A 19,926-nucleotide genomic window follows, 5' to 3' on the forward strand; every position below is an offset into this window, starting at 1 on the left:
TTAAAAAAACACACAATGCAATGCTGAGGCTGACAGAATGAGGAAAATCTTTTGTAAACACTAATCATCTTTCTCTTTGTTTCTTGGCAGTGGAATAACCCACTTCAGTCACAGCAAGTCATTCCCTCCATTTTCAGTTATTTCCTCAAGAGGAACTTGTAATCCTTTTCTCTCCACTGACTCATATGCACCATTTTTACATGTAATATCACTTCATGCATTATGCTGCAGTGGTGAGCTTCTATCTTTTCTATTTTATAATGAGATTCTACAGTTTGGTTGCTGGAATGGTACTTAATCTGCTCCAAAATCCCATTCCACTGTTGCTCTCATTAAAATCATTATATGTGAGAGTCTATTTTTTCAAACATACCCAACCATAGTGGTCTAAGTTTAAAAACCTGAAGCTATGTGGACAAACATCCTGAAAATGCATTCTGAGAGGTCCTAGTTTGGCCAAAAATCTCCTTTAGACACTCATCATAATTACAAAAATACAGTATAGGCATATTTGTGCAATCTTCTGAGATAGATGCATCTATATCTGTGGATGTAGCGCTTTTCTGTGAAACATTCTACTGTTTTAATAGGTTCTATTTCTGTATTCATCAGAAAATTGTTTAAGAAACATCACAATTTTAAGAATTCTCTTAGAATTTCCCTCCTGGGACGAATCCTTGGCAAGAGGATGCTTCATGAATGGGCCCCTGATCTACTGACTTTCCCTGACCCAGTCCACCTCATTCCAACTATTTACTGTTTTCTCTTTTGTTGTTACTGTTGGCAACATTAACTTTCTCTCTGACACACACTCTCTCCATTCCTCTCTCCTTTTGCAAAGGCCAGGCAGCTTGTTTCACCTCGACTTCAACTCTTGGCCAGCGAACAGGTTTTTTTTGTTTGTGTGGTTTCTTTTTTCTTTTTTAGAACCATGTGGAAGAATGCTGGGCTGACTTGCGGGCGAGGATTTAGTCAGTCAAGTGGCAGTGGGAGGACAGATCTGCTGACAGTCAGACAGACTGACACACTTGGGTCACTGTAACTCTAACGCTCGCAGCTTTCCACCTCGCTGCATTCCTACCCAGAACCAGGGCCTCTGACCTGCTCAAGCCTCCGCATCCCGCCAACAAAAATGATACGAGCCACAGAGGAAGCAGAGACAAAGGGCATTCCTCAACATGCATTTTATAAAATAAATTATCGACATTCAATGAATTTAATTAGCGTGAGTCAAAAACTGCCTTTATCTTACTTTTGTCCTCACTATGGACCAAACACTGCAAGTTTTGCAACTTCACATAGGATTGGGTATGACATGGACTCATTTAAACCATAAACCCGCCTATTGTTCAATTAATCCCTTACAATAATCTACAATATGTAGCTCAGGTGGTAGAGCAGGTTGGCCAGTAATCACACAGTATGTGCCAAAGTGTCCTTAGCACTTTCCAATGCAGCCACTGAAGCTTGAGTATTTGTGTGAAAGGGTGAATGAGAAACAGACTGCAGAACAAAGCTAAGGTTAAAAAACACAATACAAGTGTGGACCCAAACTATGTTAGCTAGAAGCAAAAATAATTACATGTAGAAGTGGATAAATAAGAGACTTGATCCTGCTTCAAGGTTCCATTTTAAAGACATCTGCTGCATGTGACCCATTTATACAGATGACATTTACACCAGAGAGCCAACAGCAAAACCACCTGCCTAATATTATGTAGGTTCTGGGTGTTGCCAAAACAGCTCCGGCTTGTGGGGTCATGGAAACAGGACCTCTGCTGGAGTGCTTTGGTGTCTGACACCCGGATGTTGGCAGTGGATCATTTAGGTCGTGTGGGTGGTGGGTGTGGCCTTCATAGATCAGATCGGTGCATCACACAGATGCTAAATCGGAGTGAGATCTGGGGAGTTTGGAGACTGGGTCAATACCAGAGTCCACACGAAAGGCAGGACCTAACCTTTCCCAGCAGAACATTCGACAGTGTTGAGATGATCGATGTTATTTGCCTCACCTGTCTGTGGTTTTAAAGTTGTGCCTGATCGTTGTGTTTTCCCTTTGTTTTCTCCTGTTGTATGGAGCAAACATTTGATTCTTTTTTGTTTCCATGTCCCCATGAAGAGCGCAATGCTGGCGAAAAGATAAAATGTGTATTTAAAGGCGATCACCAGCCTGCAGTTCAATGTGGAACACGGAGAAACTGCCAGTAACCCCTTTGCCAAATATGTGAGTGGCCATGGCTCAGTCTCCCAGCTGCTACTCTATTGTTTGATACAAGATCACGCAGATATGCTCACAAAGACACGGCCTCTCATTTAACACAGGATGGATAAATGCACGCTATCGGCTGCATTTGGTCATGTACAATCAATTTGCACACACTTGTGTGTACACATCAGATTGAGATGTAGCTTAACCGGCTACAGAGTTAATTTCCGCTCCTGTCCGGCCAAGTGTAAAAGACACCGTGGTTTGGTGACTCTGGGTTCAGCCAGTCCAGATGGAAGCCAGCCTGAAAAAACCACAGTCACACAAGTCAGATCAAAATAAGGAGCTTTCTCCACCACGAGGCAAAATCCCACAGACATGACTGCCTTGGAGAAGAATGTCCTCAAATAACATTTTGGGACGGTGGTACCTAGTGAACACCATGTACTCCAGTTTTTCCCAGTTTGATTTGAATCTTGAATGCTGACATAAATATAGCACTTTTCTGTTGCAGACTTGAAATGATGAATTATCTTATCATCCAACAGGAGAGAACATTTAGTTTTAAGCTACAAATCCACTTGAAACAAGCCAGGAGTTACACTAATATCCAAAACATTACTTCATCTCTGACTTGAAATGTGCACTGGAATTGTGCTTCATGACGGTCAGTTAAATAAGATGTCACTGTCTGAATTTTTAAGGAGTGCAGCACAGTGTCTTCTGATCTTTCACATGTAAAACGCTGCTTCAGCACCGTCCACCTCACAGTCCACCACCATCAGACAGACGTGTCAAAACAGCACCAAGAAAACAAAGAGATGAGTGAAAGTGTTGATGCTGCTGATGCTGTCGGTGCTATCGAGCGACGTTTCCCTCCAGAGACACAAGCCTGGTTATTTCTGAGAATGGTGCAACAAAACTGAAATCTCATGAGTGAAGAGGGATGCCCGATTATAGCAAAAAAACTAATCATGATTATTTTGGTAGATATTGAGATCACAGTTGTGTTGTTATATTTTTATTGTACTTTCCTATTTAAATAAACAGCTTTCATTTCCACGTTAAGTTGCATTCCTGCTAATGCACAAATCTTGGCATCAAAATAAGATTTAAAGTGAGAGTTTTCATCACTTGATTTCAATGCATCTCCTCATGGCAAAATATTAATTAAACTCTACACAAAACCCCTGACTGGCTCTAGTTTTCCCATTCAGTTAATTCAGACAGGTGTGAGATCCAAAAGTATTTTAAAAAGAGTGAAAGAAGGCTTTCTAATGTCAGAGTTAACCAAGTTGAAACCAAGTGATTTTATGTTTTTTATATTTTCTATGGGCAGAGCATTGTAAATGTCAGTATTGCAACCATGTTTATGTAAATGTGGGATGTCAGAACCTTAATTGTGATTAATATTATGCTATTTGTATAGCCTTACATCGACAAAATAAATGTCCTTTTTTTATTGTTTTTAATTGTAATTTTTAAAAAAAACAATTTACTGTTATTCTACATATTGTCCCTGTTTTCTTAAAATGCAGATAATAACTAGTAAAGTCACAGAAAAAAGTATTAATTTACATGTTGACTGTGTAAAAACAGGCCAAAATTGTAACTACTGTCCACTGTCAAGTCATTATGAACTTAACAAATGATAGTTTGATCTTTCACAATATTTGACTGTAAAATGTCAGAATTTTTACTGTATTCAAGCAGCAAAATTATTTATTTTATTAAACTATTGCATCTGCTGCAATGCAAAAGAAAAATTAAGCACATCAAGGATAAAAAAGGCAAATTTGTTAAATTGTAGATATCACATAATTAAATCACAGAAAAGGGTTACTTGTAAAAAAAAATAAAATAAAAAAACTGGCTAAAAATGTAAATAATGCCCACATTAAATGTCTATATTTTTACAAATAGTAATTTGTTCTTTTACATTGTGTGACCGTGAAACTACTAATTCTATTTATAGATAATTGTCATTATTTGTACCATTTTCATAATTTTAAACATTACAGTCTTTCACCTTTTTTTAGTGTATTTTTTGCCTGCTGATTTTCAGGTTTTCACAGAATTTTTACAGTGTATATAGTGACGTGCATCTTTAAACCTAAATGAGGTTGTAAAGCTTTGGCAGCTCATCACTACAATTTTATATCACAGTTCTGGTTTTAATTCTATAGTTTTTAAAAAAGAAAAAAAAGCACCAGAGTAGCACCATGTCTTTGTAGGAACCAGCCATGTTAAATCTAGACTAAAAATGTCTTTAATGGTTGGAGATTCAGACAGGGTTAAACAGAGGCTGACTAAACTGTTAATGATGATGCCAGCACAGGAACAATAAAATTCCAACAAAAAGTCCTTAAAATTAAACAATTTGCTAAGAAGGGTTTCTTTTGTTGGTTGGCACGAATACCATGAAAAACCCACAACCACAGCGAATAAATTGGTGCTAGCAAAGTATGAGAGCTCTCTGTTGCTGAAAGGTCAAAAGACCTCGAGTGCATGTAAATAGGAGAGAAAAAACCAGCTGCAGTCGACTGTGACGTCACGAACCTGACAGACGACACTGCTGTGGAGACTTTTAAATGTTAAGTCGCTCATATTTACAGCAACCACTGAGTGAAGGTAGAGAACTAACTGAATAAAACAATGCGCTTCTGTGTCTGCATCTGTGATCACAATAGCAGCTGTTGATAGCACAAGTCAGTGACTTGTATGCTATTAATTGGAGTCATTACTTATCAAACAAATTCGCCCGGAGTCATCAGTTTCTGTGTCACCAACAAGCTCTGCTGCTGGGTTATTATGAGACAATTACAATGCAATTAGGTGCTATTTATGTGTGACGCACATCTTCACTGGTAAGACCCTAGAGGGAGGAAAATGAATCAGGCATCTGGGAGCCGCGTTTCAGCCTCCAGTCTCAGAGATTTATCACATCGGATGCATGTGAGTAACTTACAAAAACAGGATGACCCCTGTGTTGGCCATGGCATAGGCAAGTCCCAGAATTCCACTCCCCATGATTGCATTGCCCAAATTGAAGACAGACATCCCGAATGAGGTTTTTCCTTCAAACTACAACCGAAGAAAGGCAGAGGAGAGGAAAACGAATGTCAAATCTGCTGCAAGCACTTGAACGTATTGCTTGTAATCATGAAGCATCTTGAAACGTACGTCTGTAAAGCGTGTCGTCTTCTTGTCCTCTGCGCCTGATAAGAACTCCTGGCTCTCTGGGAGGTTGGCCTCTGCATTTTCAGTTCTGTGAGGACTAATAATCAGAAACACTGTCATGAGAGCATGAAGTGAGACAAATAGCATAAACACTCAAGATTCATCTCACTCAAAGACATTTCATCTTCACAGAGCAGGCTCTTGTAAGTTATTGGCTTTTTCTATCTATGCTAATTTCCAAACCAGACCAATGAAACAGACACATATTCAATATGAAACACATTCTCTGTTCATCATTGTTGTCATACATACCTAGCATTCTGGGCACTATTGGCTACAGTTTCCCTACAAGCAGCGCAGAAAGAGGTCATCCGTCAGCCAACGAGAGCACAAAGTGGAAAAACAACACCCACAGTCATAATGTAATAAGAGCAATAACAGTACAGCGAAGGGACTATCTATAAATTATCATCTATATCCTGCAGAGAGAAGCTTTAATTAAACCATCTATTACAAAGACAGAGGATACAACAAGCACGGCTCAACAACCAGTGACATGATAATTAGGCAGTAACCGCCTTCCATTATCCAGCATAAGTTCTAATATGATAAGTGAGGAAGTAGGAGGTAAATTTCTTGCTCAAAGGTGCTTCACCGGCCACTTGTTGGACATGCAGTCTTTACTGTTACATAGGTTGAACCTGAAACCCTTCAGTTTCTAAAAATAAGGCTACACTACTGCTACAGGCAGCAGGACAATGTAATCAATCACGCCATAACACACAACATTAGCTGCTATACCATGTCTTTTCCTAATGGGTTGTGACCGATTTGTTAGTCTCAAAGACTGCAATATATGAAATTCCTGCCAAACACAGTAGATTGTATCATGCCTTTGCAAGTGACGATCATGGGTCTGTTGCAAAAAGCACCTTAATTTAAGGTCCAAAAAAAGCTTTCCTTTAAATCCCTCTGTGGTTATTGATTAAACATCTAAAAAGTGCCTCTGTGTATCAAAGTTATATATTTAGAAGCTTTATTCCCATGGAAATAATCCGTTCTTGCTTTAAAATGACTTGAATATAACTGCTTCCTGAAGAATATGCAGCTATATCTTTTTAACCCTGCTTAATCTATTACCATGTTACACAATTTAAAGTAATTTTAGGGTAATTGCACAGTAAACGAAAGAACTGGAAACTGATTCTGAAGAAATATAATCACACAGAAAGCCAAACCCTGAAAGCTGACAGGATTAGTGTCTCATGTACAACCTGCCTGTTTTAGAGATTCATCGGTACACTGCAGTTGAAAAGTTGAAATGCTCAGAGGTTTTTGCAGTGCTCACTGCTTATTGTCATCATGATGTGTTTTCCAATATATAAAAAAACATCTTATTGGTGTTGTCACATGTGAACAAGGTCTCTAAAATAATCTGGTTTCACAAAGCACCCTGAAGTGTTTCCTTAAACTGTTCACTTAAGTGTTTAAGGTTTTCTTCTCATCTTGGTGGTATATTTAAAGAATCCCTTAAAGTTAGTTTAACTACTGCACAAACAACAACCAAAATAAGGAAAAAAACATAGTAAAGGTACCTCTCACTTGACCACAACATGACCAATTATATGGCAGTAAATAAAGGAAATGAATGATTCCAGACTTCCTGAATACATTTTCGCTGCAATTTCCTCCCACATGCATTGTTTTCTGTTTGCTGTCTGTAGATTCTCAGTCATCCAGGTCATGGTAATCCTAAGAGCTTCAGTAAAAGGAAACTAGACTTCTCCTTCTGGTTTTTAAAGACATTTCACTGCAATCCAAAATGCTTGAATTGAACTGAACATTTTGAAGTAAAGAAACCTCTTGGATGAGACTTTAAATGTGATCAAAAAGAGAAGTTTCCTTTTTCTGGTTGCTGCTATTTGCAGATCAAATTCACTTTTAGTAGCTGCTTTGCTGAATTGTATTCTGACAGAATAATGATCTCTTCCTTGACTGACCAGTTTTGTTCGCATGTCTTCTTCTCAACATTTGAGAAGAAACATTTGAAGGGATTCTGTGCAACATCTTTAAGTAAATCCTTCAGTCAAGAAGAAATTAAGCCTTTGGTGTCATTCTTAAGGAGAAAACTTTAGGTGTTTTGTGCAGGTCTGTTAATGTTGATGGAGGGAACATCTTGGTTGGTGAAGAAACAGGCCCAAGGAAGCTACACATGCATATATACTGTGATGTGATGCCTGAGAGAGTAAGACCACTTAAATGTGACAGGTTAAGAGTTGAGCCAAGACACCCAGTGGCTCAAAACCATTTTGTCTAAGCTGGTGGTTTCTTGGGGTGTAACTATTTTCATTCTTATCAGTGAAGATTTTGAGAGCCTCTGTTTGTCTAAAAAGCAGTGTACCTTGAAAATAATTGGGTTTTTTTTAAACAGCTGCTGCGTCTGACAGCTAGAAAAGAAGTGACTGATCATATCTGCAACAGAAGCCACAGAAAAAGCCTAACAGTACTTTAGTATAACGTTTTAAATGTCTGAGCAATTAGGTCTAGTTGCAGATCTCTATGAAGTTGGTCATTTTGCAGATTTTTTTCCAGCGAGGCATCTGATCAGCATGAAGGTGATTCCAAAGTTACAGTCAGAACCATGAGGAACCATCTTTAACCACAAGAAGAGCAAGGAATCCTACAACAGATGGTCTGACCCCCACAGAGCCCTGATCTCATGGAGTCAGTCATGATTATATGAAGACACAGAATCAGCTGAGACAGCACACAGAAGAGCTGAGGCAGGTTCTTCAAGGCGCTTGAATCTGCAAAGGACCTTAAAAAACTGTGCCAGTGTACCCAGGAGAAGAGATTTCACAAAAAACATCACCTCAGCTGTCAACACTAATAATTTATTTCCTGACAAGTTTAGAAAGCCCTGTTGTAAAGCTGTACATGTGAGACCATTATACACTTTCTAATTAGCAGTACTCACTTTCCCCCGTCCTCTGCAGGTGGTGTTTTGGCCGATGCTGTGATCTCCTCCCCAGGTTCGTGGCCTTTCCCGTTAGGAATAGCGTTCGCCTCGGCTGGGGTACTTTCCACGGTCTCGGCTGGTTTGTCTTCACTCATATCTGCTCTGGTGGGTAATAACCTGTCTGCTGAAATGTGTAAATGTCTGAGACCGTTTGAACGTCTGCTGAGTGCTCCGAGAGTGACGCCTTTATTTTCTTCCTGGGATCTGTGGGAGAAAAAAATATGGGCAATTAGAAGCAGAATTTTGCAGTGAAATATGACTGAGCTGTCCTTTCTTAAAGTCTTACACTGCATGTAAAAGACAAGATTGTATGAAAACAATCACAGTCTGATCAAATGCTCGGTCTTCTCATTTCATGACTCATTTAGTGGTGGGTCATTATTGAGTATTTTAAAATTAGAACTACAGAATTTGTTATGAGGTGTCTTTAAGACTCTTCTTGTTATTGTAAATCGGCCAGTACAAATGGAGGTATGAAAGGAGAGGAATAAGGGCCCTGGACAGAATCGATCTAGGAAGGTGTGAAAATGTAGCATTTTTCAGATTAGTTATTTTTCCAGTGACTAATTGATTAATTGTCAACTATTAAACTAATAACCAAGTATTTTGATGAGTAATCCATCAGAGTAATTTTCCTAATGAAGTTTGAAATCCTCTGATTCCATCCTCTTAAATAATTTTTTTTTCTGGTTTCTTTTCTCATCTATGACGGCAAACTGAACATTTTTTAGGTTGTGGACAAAACAAGTAATCTGAAGATGCCATCTTGACTGTGGGAAACATCAATCTGCATTTTTCACAATTTTATAGAGACCGGACCATTAACCAATAATAATTTACAAATTAATTGATAATGATATTTATCATTAATTGCCATCTATCCTTTCAAGAAAATTAAGGACAATCTGAATGAAGAATGTCAAAATTACATATCATAGAATAAAAGCCAGCTCAGTTTAGGTGATTTGAATATTTTTAGATAAACAGAGGGATTAAGTGACCATATACGAACTGAAAGAAATTATTAAAGTCATAAGTTAAACAAGCCAATTAAAAAATTCACTGGATTATATAGACTGACAATTTATTTCATTTATTTATTTTGTAGATCATGAAAAGTTTATACTTCAGAGACGTTAGAAACGTGAGATAATTTATAATTTTAAATACATGACAATATCTAAGTCAAACCCTCACAACCCAGTGAAATGACACCAGCACTGCTGTAATTCCTCATCCCTACAAATGATTCATCCTTTAACATGATGGAACACAAAATCCCTTCCTGTGAACGCTGACAGAAAAGATGAATGATGTTTTCTATTTCCTAATGCAGCTTTTATTAAACCCCATAATGAAAATGTGAACGACTGACATCAGGGTAACTGCAGGACTAACCAACATTTTCTCCTGTGACCTACTGCAAAAGCACCAATGAATAGATGTTTTGGCAAAGCTCATGAATAATTGACACATCAACTGACAGATCCACGCTCAGAGGAAATGCAGCTTTTAGTTTGCCGTGACACACTGGGCTTTGCATCAGGCCCCTATTTCCTGGGTGTCCTGTTGTGTTGTCGTAGCTGACCAGCTGGCTCGTGGGGCCCAGAAAGGCCCCAGTGACATGGATCTGCTAGATGCTGTTGACTAAAGCCCCCTCTCTGGCTGGCCCTGAAAGATCTGCTTTACTCTGCTGCGTATACAGCAGTGGAAGCTATAATGGTAACTGCGTTGGGGGCCATAAAGGAGGAACAAACAAATGGCTGAACCCCCAGTATTGAGATACAAAAAGAAGAACCAGCCAGGACCAGCTACGAACCAGTTCTGGCTGTCTTTGTGCCTCCATTTTTCTGCTTGTCACTTTTCTCTTGGTTTCCTCTTTTATTGAGGAGGGTTCAACATAGCCACAATGCTCAGGGTTTTCTGTACTACCATTCCTGGCAACCACTCAGCCGTCCTTGTTCCCTCGGGCTTCTTCCGCTTCACAGACTGCTCTTTTAAATGTAGCTTTTTTTGTTGAGAGAAAAATATTTTAACACATCAAATCCAGTGTGAGGTGAATAAACCCTGGTCTTCACCTAGCGGTCCCCTGAACCTGTCCTACCAACCACATCGCTGCGAGCTTCACCGCCCAGCCAGGCCTCTCGGTGTCTCTGGCTAAAGGCGTGCAACGTGGTTGGGCAGCAAAGCACAGGGCACAATGGCACATGTTGTGCGGTTTCCTGGGAACGGGTTGGAGAACAGTGGTGCTATTGTGCCAGGCATCATTATACTGCCGGGGCCCCCTTGGCTGTAGTTCGCCAGGCCACTTGAGGGGCTGAAAAGGTATTTCACTGGGCTCTAATTGAAAAGACGCCACCTTGAATTCAACAAATGCCAGCATCCTGTATTCATGCGCAGTTGTAGCCGAGTTGCTGACGGTAGCAATGGCAGAGGCGGGGCCACTCTCAAAGGACAAATCACTGCACAGAACCACACTGCCACTCAGATAGTCTACAAATCATGGAGAGGTTGGGGGAGCCATTCAGAGACAACACACGATGGGATGTCCTGCTACAAGGGTTCCTCCTCAATGGCCTCCAGCAGTGGAGTTTGAAATAGCAGACCTGATTGGCCTGAGTTGTGTCCTCTACTATCCTTATATTCAATAGCAAAGGAAATACAAGACACCCTTTAAAATAGTTGAGTGTAAATTCACTCATTCAGTCAGAAGCTCTTATTTTTAGAAGATTTATTGTGCAGCAAATGAAGGTGAAACATTGACAGTAGAAGTGCTTTGAAAAAAATGCACCTTTAAAAGCATGGCAAAGGTTTGGCTGCAGATATGCTGATTCTGATGGCAGAAATGATCTGCTAAATACAAATATATGTTCTGAAATTGAATGATATCGTATACCCCATATAGGGTCAGCAGGTGCATGGCTGCTTATGGTTCGGAACTGTCAGATTTTAATATGGACATGAGCAGTTTCAACAGCTTATGTCTTGCCTTGTATCATAGTAGCGCTATCAGGTGGATTCAGACTAAATTAAATCTAAGTAACAAGTCACTACCAATAATTAAAGCCAAGAAAATGAAGAAATAATTGAGTTTCAGCCCCCACAGACTCAAACTCCGTGACCAAAGAGCCACTGTGGTATGAAACAGAGATAGGGCTGTGTGTATGAACTGAAACGCTCTGTTGTCTGTAGACACTGTGTCATGTGAAAACATATGTGCATCTGTCTGCAGGAGCAACCGCAGTTAACCCTGATGTCAAAACAACTGTTATACAAGAAAATCAGGGTTTAAAGGGAAATGATTTATTTGGTGTTTGTTTTCCTTCAGGCAAGACGCACTTTGCAGAAGACAGACAGGCTGACAGGAAGATACTTAATCTTTACAGATATGTTACAGATAAAATAATTGCAATAAACTACATTTTTCTCAACTGCAACAGTAATGTGAACATACAAAGCTCTGCATTAAGAAATGCGGCAAAAAAAAAAACATTAGACAGAAGGAAAGGGAACAAAACAACAGTAGGATCAGATGGGAAAAAAAGACAGATTATCTTTACAAAACCAGTATCCCTCCACTGCTGTCCAAACTTCCGAGTCCTGTGCAAGAGTTAATGCTACATTGTGATGCTCTTGGTGGGAGTAAATGCGTCTTTTCACAGCGACAGCAGAGGCTATGTTTATTCAAGTCCTCATCCAAAACATCACCTCCGTTTGCCAACACACAGTGAGTGTGTGTGTTCTTCAGCTTCAGCTCGCAGGCTCTGACGTCAGCAGCTCTGCTGAGAGACGTCATTCCACAAGGAGGGACCCAGAGCCAGCAGCTTCACTCATTGTTATTCCCAAACTGACACCTGAACCCAATACTGCTGCCTCTGCTGATTCATCCTCACTTATTGCTGTGCATGTGTGCGTTTGTAGTTCATTCAGTGGATACCATAATTAAATGTGTGGCTTTAACTGTGTGTGTGTGTGTTTGCAGTTTATGTAATGAGTAATCTCAAAGTGTAATACTGCCTCTTCTGCCAGGACTTGATGACATTCTAATAGGCCTGTAGCTGTATAAGCTTTCTTAATTGAGTCCCCAGTGTAATTTTCAGAGACTCTTAATCTGTTGAACTGTGTGTGGCGATCATTGATGGTTTTATCCATCCACGACGATAGATGCATGCAGAAGCAGAGCAACAAATGTTTTAAATGTCATTAGAGAGCATTTTCTTCAGAGGTATTTTCCTTAAAATCATCTACAGCATAATTACCGCTATCATTTAAAAGTTGGCAATGGTATCTTACTACAGTAGTTCTGGAAAATGAAACTGAACTCCCTTTATAAAGGAGAACTCACTATACGGGAAAAATGACAGACAGCATCTATAAAGCTAATTCCTCGCCCTCCCTTTCTGTCCACGAGCGGAAACAGATTTCAGTGATGAGCGGTCATTAAATCTATCAGCAAACATTTTATTGTAAAATAATGAGTAGCTCAAAGAGGAAATCAGGATCCAACTGCTCAGGTCACTCGTGTGCTCCTGTATAAAAATAGCTGCAGAGGAGTGAATAGCCTCAATATAACCCCACGTCATGTCGCACACAAAGCTGTGTTTAAGTGCTTCTGCATGTGCCACTGAACACAGCAGCTGGCTGATATAAGCTGTAAACACTCAACGAATGCATCCAGCAACCATCTGCCTGTATTCTGGTTCTGCACACAAGGGTGAGCTTTCACACATACACACACACAAAGACATATGCAGGGTAATTATGGGAAAATATTATGCTGTTTTAGAATAAATGAAACACTTCAAACAGCTACAGGCAGAGAATAAAGACATCATCATTACTGAAATGTGTGATGGAGAAGAGTGCAGAACTGACAGATTTACATTAAGAGATATCTTGTAGACATGAGAAGAAAACGCACATGCATAAGGACGCAAATTTTAAATCGTTTTTATTTAAATAACAGATAGCAAAATGCATCAATCAATAATTGATTAATCGTTAATACAAACAAAGTACATTGGACAGTATTCAATATTCTGATGAAGCCAAATTTAACCGCAAGCATGCAGCATTTTTTGTAATATAAGCTCAGTTGCGCTAGACACTCTATTAACTGTCCTCATAAACCTACAGCTCGTCTTAAATTCATGAGCTCCAGCTGGAAGCCATTAACCACCACAAGAGTGTTTGTCATGGTGACCCATTGACAACCAAACCCCCACAACGGTCTCTGTTTGAAACCACCTCCGCAATTCACTACAGTATTTACCAATAAGAGGAACTGCAGTTAGCATACAATACATTTTCTGACACGCCTGTCCATTGTCTTCTGCCTTATCCATGACTATATAGTAGGGTTAGGGTTAGTAACCTGTTAAGTTGCTAATAACTGATAAATAGTTAATCATTACCATGCATACATGTGCCACAGCAATTCATCTGATCTATGCAAAAAAAACTGTACTTGTAAACCTGTAACAACTTCTACATTTTTTGTCAATTATGTCAATTCCAAAAAGGAGAATCTTGAAGTCAAAATGTATGCATCACTAAAAGAAAGCAGCAGTTACAGTTAGTTTATGCTTTGAAGGAACCTGAAAATGCATTCTGCTACTGAAATGCCTTCAGTTTATGATTTTAATTGATTTGTACATAACTCAACAACTACAGTATGGTGCAGTGTATTGTTCCCACTGAGGGTTATGGGTAGCGTTTGGGATGAGTGCCAATGCCGATACATGCACATATTTCTTCCACCTAACTGCAGAGAACATCGGATCTCTCTTGTGGTGGAATTAACATGTTGTTATGCTGACTCTTGCCGTGACAGTGTGCTAGCTGGTTCAGACATTTTCAAGCAAAACTTCAGACTTTAGCATGACAAGCATCATCTTCTTGACAATACTCATTTTAGGCTGATACTGACATTTCATTATAAAACCTTCATTGGCAGATACCAATGAGGATGCCAATATCATCATGCATTTCAAGTTCAACAGCCTTAACCACTCAGCCATCACAGTTTATGATGGTAACACCACCAAGCTAAGAGTCACCATGGAAACCCACACATACATATAGAGTATTACCGTTCCCAGTATAATTATTCCAAACTGTATTGGTAATTTGGGCTGAAAAAATATTTAATTTCAAAACATAATTGCAATTTGAAACAATACAATTAGCAAATCACAAAGTTGTATGATATATTTTGTTCAGTCTTGGGTGACAGTCATGCTTATAATGGTGTCTCAAGTGGTGATACTCCATCACTTGTTTTAAATCTATTACGCAGTAAATATTTAACTGAAATGCACCTTTAAATAATTACCTCACACATCAAATAGCAATACCTGTCAGAGAAATCGAATTTCATATTCTTCCTAAAATCATGCACCCCTGTTGGTAGTTTGGCCATATATAGTACATTACATAATTATGATAATAATGACAATAACAATAATGAAATAGATTAAAAGTTTAATCTTAATTTATATTTATAAGGTAGCTTTCAGACCAACAAAGTAGGCTTAGTGAATCAGCACCATTATTAATTTAAACATCAGTGTTCTTGACATTTACCACCATGGAAACATCGAGCTAATGCTGTACCACTAAACATAGTATTTGACCTATTATCCAATTACAATTGGAGACTTGTAAAAAAAATAGTAGAATAACCGCTTCATAAAAATCCAGTAATTTTCCAAGATTAAAACAAAGTTCCTAGACTTAAGTTTACACAATCATTTTCCCAATTTTTTGGCTTTTTTAGTGTTCAAAGACAGATATTTGCATGTGTAAATACAATGAGAACACCTATAAACATAGTTGAATAAGACTACAGTACAAATAATCTGGTTGTATAGTTAACGACGGAGGGCATAAAGCCTTCTCATGAACGCAAATGTGTATTCCCAGCTTTAGGAAAGCATTAATAACTATGATAAGATCAGTACCAAGACTGGCAAGTTCAGAAGTAAAAAGACAGAAATGGAACAAAAAGTCTGCATGAGATCTCCATACTTTCTGTTTACTTTCTGTATCCAGAAGATGTTTCTATGTCAAGGACAGAATTAGGCAAGTAAAAAAAAATGTAACCAATTATGAGTCATAAAATAAAAAGTATTTACATTACTTCAGTAATTACTCACTTGTAGAAGTAGCTACATGACTTGTAACAACCCCAATAGTTTCACACTCCAACTCTGAACAAGGTAAAATGTAGGTTTTATGACAGGTAACATCAGCAAGCCACCTAAGAAGACAGAACAGGTAAATACGGAAACTTATAAAATGTTAGTTACCATGAGTCACATCTCCTAAGTCCTCACATTAAATTAACATTCTCCTAAATATTAGGAACAGAATATCAATATTAACACTGCCAGGACAATATAAGGTTCTAATTTAGAGCAGTGAGTCTACTAAACTGATCAGCTCCCTATTTAGCTCACATTAAAGACGAAAAAAAAGCCAAAATGCCAATATGGTAGAGAATTACAAGGATAAGTAAGATGTAATTACTAATATGTGTTCCCTCAAACTGTGTCTAAATTAAAGTTGTTACCTGTAAATAGGAAAAATATCAATGGCCAAATATCCATTCCTAAAGTTCAACTGGATACAAAAGATGAGAACCCACTCTGTTGGTCCAGTTTCCCTGAGTATGACCTGATTATTACCCAGACACAGAAAGCAGTATGTGCATTATTTAGGCACCACATGGGAATAAAGTCATCACAAACAATCAGCCTGAAAGCATTACATCCTTTCTATCCATTTTACATTTTTTAAAAACTTTAAACCTTTCATCCTGAACTTCACAGCTTCTGCAGTTCCTGCGCTCTGCCTTTGTAGGGCAGCAGAGTTTCTATATTACTCTATTGTAAACTGAATAACATTGTGTTCTGCACATCACAGATTAAGAGTCTGTTGTTGCTATGGCTGGCTTTGAGAGATTTACTGCCGCTATGCATTTAACTCTTAGCACGAAATAAAAGTTGACAATACAACATGGAGGAAAATCTCCCTTTAGCTGTCATCAGGTGTCTCATTAGACACTATGTATTCTCTGTTTCCTTACATCCCCGTCCTGCCGTCCTTCTCTGCTGCAGGCCAGGAAGTACCAGTGTTATTAGCCAGCAGGGAGAATAGGAGATTAACTTCTGACTAAGAGATTTGTATGTCTGCTTCTGAGATGCTCCTCATCTCCAGGATTCCTATAAGCTGCTGTGACACACACACGTCAGAGGCTATAATATGATGCAGGCTCCAGTCTCAGCGTGGCAATGTGTTTAAATATCTGCTGAGAGGTGGGAGGGATTATCTCACAGCAAGTGTTTCAGACGGTGTCTTTAATCATGATTATTCTATAGGTTCAAAGCAGGTAAAAATAGTCTGCAATAACCTGCCCTCCAGCCTCCACTGACAACATGGTGTACGGCATTATACAACATATACACACGGATGTGAATCATTGTCTGAGAACGTGTTGTTTCACTGCACTCACAATTATTTACATACACTGTCAAAAAACTGGTTAAAAAAAAAACAACTAGGGCACCAAAAAAAATTGACAAAAAAATAATAGAAAATAAGCATCGTATAAAAATTCTATGATTAAAATACATTTTCTATCCTTACTTTTACATTTGATCTTGTGGATTTTTTTTCCATTTTAATATTTAATAGATATTTACATGTGTACAAACAATTACATTACATGAATAGACGGAATGAAAAATGACATATAATGATGAAAACTGTATTTTGACAGATTACCAGTGCTCATGCATATTATCCACTGATGAAAATTCATGCATTCAATTTTTTTGTTGTGCAAACTTTTGTAATTAAACAAAATATTTCTCATTTAACAAACAAATCTAAGTAAAATTACACAAAACAATGCGTTTTTTCTATTAATTGTCACTAACTGTATGTAATTTTGGAAATATAGTTACATTATTAAACTTGAATTTAACGGTTTCATCTATTAATTTAAAAAGGAAACATTTGTGAAATTAATTTACAAACAGTTTCTGCACCAAAAAAAATCTTTAAACAATTAAAATGAAATGGTCATCCTATGTGTTTTTAATGTTGTATTACATTACGAATGAAATCTCATAGTAATAATGTAATAAAAATAAAGCATTGTAGAATTTTTCTTTTTACAGTATATTTAGTCACTCCTATGTCCAAATATTGTAAAATTATACATAAAATCTCTGCACGGGTTGTTCAGAGGTTGTTCAGTCTCACCAGCTTGGTAATTGGTTTTTCACTGCTCCACACCCAGTTCTAATGAAACAGGCCTAAAATCTGTTAATAACTGCATGACAGTTTTGTTGGCTTAACACGCTCCTTTAATATTTCCGCTCACGTCACACTGTCGGATCGGACTGAGCTGCTGAAATTTCATCACATTACAAAGTTGATGAAACAGTGAAGAGAATCCACAGGGTAGAATTACACTTAAATCCCATCAGGAGCACAAAAGTCTGAACAGCCCTTCAAGACACAAACATTTACCACATTTAAAATCCCAACTTATTGATTCTGACGGTACCCTGAACCAAAAACTATATATCTTCACTTTATTTCATCCACTACAAACCAATTTCAAAATAACCAAACCTTAACCTGACCTGAAATGGAAAGTTTATTCAACAAAACACCTCAAACTCTTCTCTGCATGTCAACAGGACCCGTTAGATTAGATCTCAACAGGTGAATCCACCTTAAGACGGTGCTTGTTTTCCCTTTCTTCCCTAAACTTTTTAGGATAACTTTTGAAGTTAGCAGTGCTGTTTCATCTCCTGGCTGAACCTCTGGGATGAACAGTGTCAGCACTGCAAGGTTAGGCAGGACTCAGGAAAGAGTGCGGCATGAGGCAGCGTGAATTGTCCTGTAATGTGCCTGCATGGGAGCAGTCGCCTGGTGACTCACTGAAAATGGGATTTATTTATAGAATCGCACAACACTTCCTGTCACTCTTGCTCAACCCTTACACCGGGCACCCCACGGACAGGAAGGGACAGTAGAAGTGGTGCTCAATGAGCTTGAAAGCAACACAGGCAGGACGGCTGTTAAACACAGACAGCTTCAGGGATGAGCTTGAGGATGCTGCAGAGTCTGTGCAGTAGCGCCGGGAGCTCCAGTCCAGTCCAAACATGAGCACATGGAGCACATAACACTTGAACCTCATATAGGCCAGGCGGCGTGGACGTCCACTGAAAACTTCACATTTCCATAAAAATGATTAGCAACTGATAGATGTCATTTACTTAGCTACTGAGGGTATATGGAGCGTGTCACAAAACTAAAAGTCCGTGTTGCATCTTGGTTTTCGAACCAAGCATCAGATCATTTATCAGATCAGTTAAAAAATGCCATGAGAAGATGAGGTACACTACAGGCCAGACATTTGGAAGCAACTTTAAGTTTCTGTTCACAATGTCTTTCTTGAAAAAGTAAAAATAACAAAAACATTATAAATTCTATGGATTTTGGGGTGTATTTACTGCATGATCAGACTTTGCTTTCACTGATATGCACCATTTTCCTCAATTTACCTTTAGGTATACATTGATGTTACCCGGCAATTGCTGAGTAAATATTGACAAAAGAAAAGAAAGGCTTAATTTCAGAGTTGAGAAGATTTGCAAGAGTCACAATTTCAGTGCAAAAGTACAAAAACAAATCACAGTTTGCATTATTCACTTTAGCTCTTTAGCTTTTCAGAGTTTGCATACAAAAATCCCAATAAATCTCAACAGTGTCCATATCTCTGTAACTACCATAGAAATGGTTAGAAAGAAACAGCTGAGTAAAGAAACAAGAGTACAGATACAAATACCTGATATTTATAGTAAAATATATATTCTGATGACTCTTTATAAAACAATTTTTTTTTGTTTCAAAGTATAGCAATGAATCTACAATAATTTTTGTACAAATCTGCTCTTGCTTCCAAACTTCTGGTCTGTAGAGTATGTCTTAATTGTTGTTGGTTTGTCTATAAGGAAGACAACACAAAAACTCCCAATTCTGGTGCAAAGCCACATCATTTTCTTCAAAACTGCAACAAAGGGCTTGATCACTGGCAGAAGACTGCACTCTCCTAACAGCTATGGCATTTAAAATGTATTTCACACTGCGATGGTTTAACTTTACAATTAATCCATGATTCACACGCTTGCTGCACCAACGGGGTGGGGATCTCGGATCGACTACCGTCTGTTACACCCAAACCAGCTACATGTCAGCTGCTTTTTTCCCCTCCAGATTGGTTGCAGTGCTGCACAGACTCTGGTTGGAAATGAAGCCAGAAGCTCAGGATGACAGCTGCCCATTTCTGACATATTTTGGCATCACTTCTCGAGAGCCGTCATGCTGTCCATCTTTATGTACGGCCTATGATTTAAGGATTTACACATAAAAAGCCCTGCGACATAAAATAAGAGGGGAGCCGTGAGATGTAAAACTAAAGGAACACAATATGAAGATTTTA

At 38.5% G+C, this 19,926-nt stretch overlaps 1 protein-coding gene across 2 annotated transcripts in view; it reads right to left on the minus strand.

The window, feature by feature from the left end:
• The window catches only part of LOC111581921 (sodium-coupled neutral amino acid transporter 3-like), a 47,645-nt gene that overhangs the window by 20,621 nt on the left and 7,098 nt on the right, over positions 1 to 19,926 (minus strand). Inside the window, exons 2-5 of one of the 2 annotated variants that reach the window (XM_023290326.3) lie at positions 8,364 to 8,609; positions 5,699 to 5,731; positions 5,390 to 5,483; positions 5,175 to 5,290 (exon numbers count right to left, since the gene is read on the minus strand). In XM_023290326.3, coding sequence (XP_023146094.2) covers positions 5,175 to 5,290; positions 5,390 to 5,483; positions 5,699 to 5,731; positions 8,364 to 8,500 — 380 coding nt within the window. In that variant the 5' untranslated portion in view covers positions 8,501 to 8,609. The remainder of the gene's footprint in view (positions 1 to 5,174; positions 5,291 to 5,389; positions 5,484 to 5,698; positions 5,732 to 8,363; positions 8,610 to 19,926) is intronic. The other variant, XM_023290334.3, reaches the window with a different exon arrangement.

Source organism: Amphiprion ocellaris, chromosome 5 (assembly GCF_022539595.1).
Source record: "Amphiprion ocellaris isolate individual 3 ecotype Okinawa chromosome 5, ASM2253959v1, whole genome shotgun sequence".
Taxonomy (NCBI): Eukaryota; Metazoa; Chordata; class Actinopteri; family Pomacentridae; genus Amphiprion; species Amphiprion ocellaris.